The sequence below is a fragment of the Archocentrus centrarchus genome, chromosome 13, assembly GCF_007364275.1.
Source record: "Archocentrus centrarchus isolate MPI-CPG fArcCen1 chromosome 13, fArcCen1, whole genome shotgun sequence".
NCBI lineage: Eukaryota > Metazoa > Chordata > Actinopteri > Cichliformes > Cichlidae > Archocentrus > Archocentrus centrarchus.
The window spans coordinates 23389472-23397095 of record NC_044358.1 but is presented as its reverse complement, the minus strand read 5'-3'; the positions used below and the strand labels follow the sequence as shown (position 1 = coordinate 23397095).

General features: G+C 37.1%; 1 protein-coding gene across 2 annotated transcripts in view; it reads left to right on the top strand.

Annotated features, from left to right (window-relative positions):
* Positions 1–47: 47 nt before the first annotated feature.
* Positions 48–7624, top strand: part of ift80 (intraflagellar transport 80 homolog (Chlamydomonas)) — a 49844-nt gene continuing 42267 nt past the window's right edge. The window contains exons 1-5 of one of the 2 annotated variants that reach the window (XM_030743643.1): positions 48–576; positions 737–797; positions 1061–1282; positions 3318–3428; positions 3574–3642. In XM_030743643.1, the coding sequence (XP_030599503.1) occupies positions 761–797; positions 1061–1282; positions 3318–3428; positions 3574–3642 (439 nt within the window). In that variant the 5' untranslated portion in view covers positions 48–576; positions 737–760. The remainder of the gene's footprint in view (positions 577–736; positions 798–1060; positions 1283–3317; positions 3429–3573; positions 3643–7624) is intronic. The other variant, XM_030743641.1, reaches the window with a different exon arrangement.

The following is a 7624-nucleotide window of genomic DNA, read 5'->3' as shown; positions in this document are numbered from 1 at the left end:
AACGGCTGTCTGTGGTAACGGTAGAAGACCCGCCCCAAAAAATAGTTTATACTTCAAGAAATATACCTCGATGGATCAGCTGTTAATATTAGTGCACCTTGGTTTTAACGACTCGCATGAATGCATTTATTTAACAGATGTCGTTTTTGAATTTATAAATATTTCGAAATCTCCGTTGTCAAGGAAGTGGGGGATGCAACTCTCGCGATAATTTGCTTTTCAAGCTATTTATGACCCAGATTAAATGGCTACCAAAATGCTGCATTTATACTTGGGGATAAATTGCTGATTAATGATAAATAAGGCTGTTGCCTACTGTATTAACGTGCCATTTTAGAGCAAATGACACGCACGCTTTGCTGAGTCTCTCACAGTATACTCGGCAACGAGAAAACGATGTCCGTTTTAACCAGGAAAACAAGTTAACGTTAGCATTCAAGTCACAGACGAGACTCGGGGGATAGCATAGGACTGTAGTTAGCAACGGTAGCAGGTACCGTAGCAACAGCGGACGCTTTTTTCATTCAACGTTATAGCTACCGGAGAATGCCAACAGCGGCCCTACACAGTTTACCGGTAAGCTGTATACATCCGTGATTCAGGTCTTCTGTAGTGTTGTTTTTTGTTTTGTTTTGTTTTGTTTTCTGTTATCAAAGAGCTGTAGTAGAGCTAATTTACTGTCTGACTGATTTTGTTTGTTTGTTTGTTTGTTTGTTTGTTTTGTTTGTTTGTTAAGTGATCAACAGAACGAACATCCACCATGAGACTGAAAACGTCCCTGCTAAAAGAACCCAAACATATCCTTTTTATAATGATATTTGTGATATATTCTATAACACAAGGCCACAAAACCTCTGTTTGTTTTAATCATAATTATTGGTCGTGCTATTTGAGATAGTGATAGAATTGCCATAATTATTTTCTTTACTTGTCTTGATCTAACGTGTGCCAAATCCAGAATCTGTACATGTTCCAGAAACCCTATTTATTGCAGAGGCTACCACAACAGTTTTTTGAATCAATTACTAATAACTCATTAATGGCCTTAACCGCAGATCACATAAAGAACTTGTGAGCTGTGTTGGCTGGACTACAGCAGATGAGCTGTACTCGTGCAGTGAGGATCATCAGATCCTGAAGTGGAACCTGCTGACCAGTGAGACCAGTCTGATTGTCAAATTGCCAGAGGAAATTTACCCTGTTGACCTACACTGGTTTCCCAAAACTCTTGGTGGCAAGAAACAAGCCCAGGCTGAAATCTTTGTCCTCACCAGCACTGATGGCAAGTCTCTGTATGCTCTGAATTTTGACCAGCAATGCTAAAGAGATTTTTTCAGAGTTCACTCGTAAAATCAGTGGGAGTGGCTGTTGTTAGTCATACTTATGTATTTATTAGTTAAAGACATTTTCATATACTAAATGAAAAAAGAAAGCATAGCAACTAGTAACAGAATTTGCCATCTGTAGAATGGCAATGTCTTCCTTATCTTTATTCTAAGACTTAGGCACAATTCAGGAGTCATTTAGGGAAATCATCTCTGCAAATTTGATACTTGTATGGTACTTGTAGGATTTTAATATTCCAGTAAAGAGTCCATCTGGGCTCTACTTTTCATGAATCATTCAGCATGAATCTATATCTAAAACTCAATATTTGTTTTGTAGATTTTTAATACTGACCTTTGTTGGCACAATTTGTGTGACATGAATTTACTGTACATGGACTCTTATGTCTCTGCTTTGGCTTGAGTTAGATACAACACAGAATATGGATGCACTGTTATGGCAAGGCAATGTGTGGTCACAACACTAATGGCAGTGTAGGGTTGCATAAACACACCCACAAACTGAAGCAGCAATTTTCTCTGGCAGACCAGAGACTAGTGAAAACTGTTATGATCCACTTTTGCAACGTTCCTCTGCTTCTTGTTATGTTACGGTTAAAAATATTAGTATTGCAAAAGTTATTACTTCTGCGATAAGAATAGAATCAGTTTTATTCTTTTATTTTGACTTCAGGGTTTACTGAAACACTGAAAGCTTTCCTCTGCTTCAGATTAAAGTGTTTAATCTGGTTTCGATGTTGAATTTTCTCTGTGATAGTATGACATACTTAAAGAAAAAAACAGTCCACCAGGTTATTACTGGGTTTGAGGACTTTATGTATGTGGGATTTCCTTATTTGATTAGTTGGCCATCATTCCCTTTGCAAGTTTATTTGTGGATTTTTTTTTTTTTAATTACATTTTTTTGTATGGTACTAAGCTGTTTGACCTTTTTCAGTTACAAAAATCATGTGATATCACTGTTTGTATAATACTAATGCTGATACTAAGCTTAATATTGTACTTCTAGTTAATAAGTATACTTCACTATATTAGAATCCCTAATGTTTTCACATTGTTAAGAGGCATAATTGCACATGCAAGCATTTGCTGGAAAGGATATTGTGTGGCATAGAACTAGATTTGCCAGAAAGAGGGCACGATGAAGTGTGAAGGCTATTGTCAGACCTTATGTTTGTAATAAAAGTCCAGATGTGCTATCAGGAATTTCTCAACCATATATACTCAGAAGTAAAATTAAAAGGGTTGATATGTTATTGTAAGAGATCAGAAAATGAGGCCTTCCAGATAATAAGCAAACAAACAAATCAGCATTTCTGATACAGAATGTGGATTTATAATGTGTGTTTGCTTTTCATCTGAAAGAGTCACTCAGCTGTACATGCCTGTTATACTGACTACCTGCTGGATCAGTTACATCCACTTTTGTTGGGATGTCCAAATTTAGAAGTGGGAGAGAGCAGCAACATGCTGATTTGCAGTTTTAGGTCACCAGAAATTACATAGAACATTCAGAATTTTTAATACACACTGCCACAAAGTATATGGTAGGCTACCGTCTTCAATAACTCTCCATGCCTGATCACCCTTTCGTGTCTAGCACATAGAAAATTGCCCTAATTCACCCAACAGAAACCCTTTAGTTTCACTCATTTGCTTCAGACCAGAAGTTTGTAATTTACTTGATTGGGGAGAATATAGGTTTGTCGGTATTTGTGTGTTAGGGGATTGGTAGTTATTATGCTTTTTAATTACAATGCCGATTTATTTATATATTTTTAATATTTTGTCGTGGTCAGTTAAACTTGTTTTCCCTTACACAGCAACTGGAATTGCACAGAATTATAAACCTTATTGAGTGAATTTCAATGCTCAGTTGTGGATTTGAATTATAAACAATTGTAAACACCTACATCAGCCCAGACCTAGAGTGTGGAATTGCTGTACAGCTTATGTTTTCTGTTGTTGCAGGAAAGTTCCACCTGATCTCGAAGATGGGGCGCATTGAGAAGAGTGTTGATGCGCACAAAGGTGCTGTTTTGGCTGGAAGATGGAACTATGATGGGACTGCTCTTATCACGGGTAATGATGACTGAGACTCATCTCCAGTGTTATCTGACAACTGTTCTTTTAATCAGCCTTTTTTAATCAAAATGAGAATCTAATGAATCCACCAGTGTTTAAGATTTGTTCCTTTTTTTCTTTTTTCTTTTTTCTAATTACTTAGCTGGTGAAGATGGACAGATTAAGATCTGGTCAAAAAGTGGGATGCTACGCTCAACACTAGCCAGCCAAGGTAAGGCTAAAAACTTCACTGAAGCGGAGCTGCAGATGTGTATCTCATCTTTGTGTAAAACTGTGCACTATTCATTTAGTTATTATTTAAGCACTCAAATTTTAATGAACAAAGCAAAACACATGCATTTTCTTATACATGTATACGCAAATGTTCTGTTGCACATTTGTTTGAAATACTTTACAGGATGGATATTAAAAGCAGAGGGAAATAATACTTATTTTTATTCTGAGAAAAATGCATTTTCAAAAAGTGCAGATTTCTGGCAAAGGCCAAGATGTGACATTTGAAACAGTTACTACTGAGTTCACTGCTAAATGTGCAGTTTTAACCAGGATACAGATCAATTGGATAAAGATTCTATAGTTAACAAAATGCCACACATTTGCTGATGTGTGTGAATTATTTACATCTCAAAGAATATGATTTCTTGAAGGAAAAAGCAACATTATATAGTTATGTCCATACAGTTTTGGACAGTGGTACTTTTTTTTGCCATTTTGCCTCTGTACATCATCACAGTAGATTTTAATTCAAACAGTCAAGTTGAGATTGAAATGCAGACTTTCAATTTGTATTCAAGGATTTAACAAAAGTATTGCATTAACTGTGTAGGAATTACAGCCATTTTTACATTTAGTCCCCCATTTCAGATGCTCAAAATGCAACGGACAAATCAACATAATTTTAACTGTAAGGATTCTTTTTAAATTCTTGGATGAAAATCCTTTGCAGTCAGTGACTACCTGAAGTCTAGAACCCATGGACATCACCAAATGCTGTTTTGTCACTCGAGATGCCCTGCAGACCATTAGTGTTGCCACCTTCAGTTGCTGCTTGTTTATGGACCACTCTGTCTTCACTTTTGTCATCAGTAACTGAAAAGCATGCTCTTTTGGGTTTGAGCATGTCTTGGTCATTGAAGAATATCCAATTTCTTTGTCTTGAGAAACTATTAGGTTGCTTTTGCAGCTTGCTTTGGGTCATTATCCATGTTACACTGCGAAGCACTGTCTAATAGTTTTTTTTGTTTGTTTGTTTGTTTGTTTTTAAATTTGGCTGAATCTGAGCGGAGAGTATAGCCCTGTATAGTTCAGAATTCATCCTGCTACTTCTCTCAGCAGTCACATCATCAATAAACACTAGTGACCCAATTCAACTGGGAGCAATACATGCTCATGCCATAATGCTGCCTCCACCATGTTTGACAGATGATGTGCTATGCTTGAGATCATAAGCTGTTTCTCTCCTTCTCCATACTTTTCTTTTCCCACCATTCTGGTACAAGTTCATCTTGGCTTCATCTGTCCAAAGATTTTTTTTTTTTCCTCAGAGCTGTACAGGTTCTTTTAGATGTTTAATCTAATTTGGTCTTCCTCTTCTTGAGTGTAACCAGTAGTTTGCACCTTGTTGTAAACCCTCTGTGTTTCCATTCATTGAATCATCTCTTCATTGTAGACTTTGATGACAATGATACATGTACCTTCTCAAGAGTGTTGACTTGTCAAAGGTGGGTTTTGTTAACCAAGGAAAGAATTTGCAATCATCCACATTACATCTCAACAAATATCTTCTGTGGTCTTACAGACCTTTGATGTTGCTGATCTGGTGAGTGCATTCCTTTTTTTTTTTTTTTTTTTTTTTTTTTTTAAAGAATGACTGGAATGTTGATTTGGCCACTGCAAAAGTTTGTGCTCTCTCTGATTGGTTTATTATGGTTTTTCAGCCCAATGATGGCCTTCCTCACTTGCATCAACAGCTCTTTGGAACACATATTATGAGTTCAAGTGAACAGCTACAAAATGCAGCTTCAACACTTGGAGTCAACTCCAGAGCTTTTATCTGCCTAGTTAGCAATAAACTAACTTTTAATGTTAGTCTGTTGCTTCTGTCAAAACTCAAGTTAAATCATTACTGACAAACCTTGGTAGGCTGACATGTCACAGACTCTTTCTTCATCACAGTAAAGTGTGTTCCTATTTGTTAATTGTGATTGCAGTCTTGTTCCTTGTTGTCAATAATGCATACAGTTGTGGTTAGACATTTACATGCACTCATGATGGGCTTGAATAATGACTTCAAAATCAAGAATTGGGTGCACAAGTTAGAATTTTGGGAAGCACAGTGGTGGTTAGCACTGTTGCACAGCTAGAAGGTCTGGGTTTGAATCCACCTTGGCCCAGGCCTTTGTGTGTGGAGTTTGCATGATTTCCCCGTATTTGCGTGGGTTTTCTCCAGGTGCTCCAGGTTCCTCCCATGGACACACAGTCCAGAGACATGCAGTTATTGGGGTTAGGTTAATTGGTGATTCTAAAATGCCCATAGGTGTTAATGTGAGTGTGAATGGTTGTCTGTCTCTCTGTGTTGGCCCTGCGATAGGCTGACGACCTGTACAGGGTGTACCCTGACTCCCCTATAGGGGATAGGCTCCAGCCCCCTTGCAACCCTGAACAGGATAAGCGGAAGAGAATGGATGGATGGATGGATGGAATTTTGAATTTATTTTGGAGTTCTCTAATCCACACAGGGTCAAAAGTATACATACAGGCTCAATATATACATACACTCAAATCTTTAATAAGTGATGCTGAAGGTTCTACAATGTCTTTCAACTAGACAAGGCCAAGGTTTATGAACTTCTTGTTAGTGATCATGACTATAACTGGTAGTATCTCTTTGCCAGCATAAAAAGGATTTGTTTGTCAGCACTCATTGGATTGACCACAACTTATTCACTGAGTTCCTTGGACTCCGTGAAGATCTAAGAAGGAGAACTGCAGATTTAAACAAGATGGGAAGGTCTCTTGGAGCTATTTCTAAACATCTACAGATTTCAAGATAATAAGTTCAAATAACTGTATGCAAGTACAAGTTAATCAGATGTGCCACCACTTTTCCAGGGTCTGGAAGAAGACCCAATTTGTCACCCTCAGGTGAGAGGAAATTGGTTGAGATGTTCAGGAACCACAAAGCCTTAAACCTGCCATAAACTGGAAATTGCGACACCTTGAAGCTTGACTGAAATTTGCAGCTGCCCACATGAATGCACATGGAGTAAAAGTGAGGCTTTCAAACCTAAGAACACTATTAGCTGTCAAGCATGGTGGTGGTAACATCATGCTCTGGGGCTGTTTTGCTGGCAGTGGTACTGGAACATTGCACAAAAAGTGTGCTGTCCAGCCATCTACAACACTGGATGCCCCTCCTGACACAACCCCAAAGCTGTGTCTCTTGGATGAGACACAGCAAGGATTTGTGTCTCATCCAAGAGCATCTTAGAGAAGCAGAGATTTTCAGAATTAAAGATGGACACAGGTTCACCAATCTGTAATAAATGCATCTAAAAATTGTGTAACAATTTCAGAATAATGTTCCTCAATGTAAAAAATTGTGAAGACTTTGAATTTGTTATCATCTACAGTATTATATTACCATCAAAATATTCAGAGAATCTGGAGAAACAAGGCCAAAAATCAGTATTGGATGCCTGTGATCCTCAGGCAGCACTGCATTAAAAAGGGCAGGATTATATATATATATATATATATATATATATATATATATATATTATTAGGGGTGGGACTCGATTAAAAAAATTAATCGAATTAATTACAAGCTTTGTAATTAATTAATCGAAATTAATCGCATTTTAATCGCATTTCAATATTTGACATGAGAAATATTAATTAAAGTTTGGTTGATGAATGAATCAATATACATAAGCTTAAACTTCAAAATTTTGTTTATTTTCCCACCAGTCTACTACACAGACCAACGAAGGGTGGAAGTGCTCCTGTGATAAGCAAACTCCTGAAATTAAAGTTAAGCATCATAACTGGATAGTTTTATTCAACATTAATGTCTCACTTGTTATAGTTGGAAATTAATCATTCGCTCAGCTGTATTCCTTGATGTTGAAATGTGTTATGCTTGTTTTAACAGCTTATTTTGAATTAAAGACTTAAAATTAAACCACAAAAAG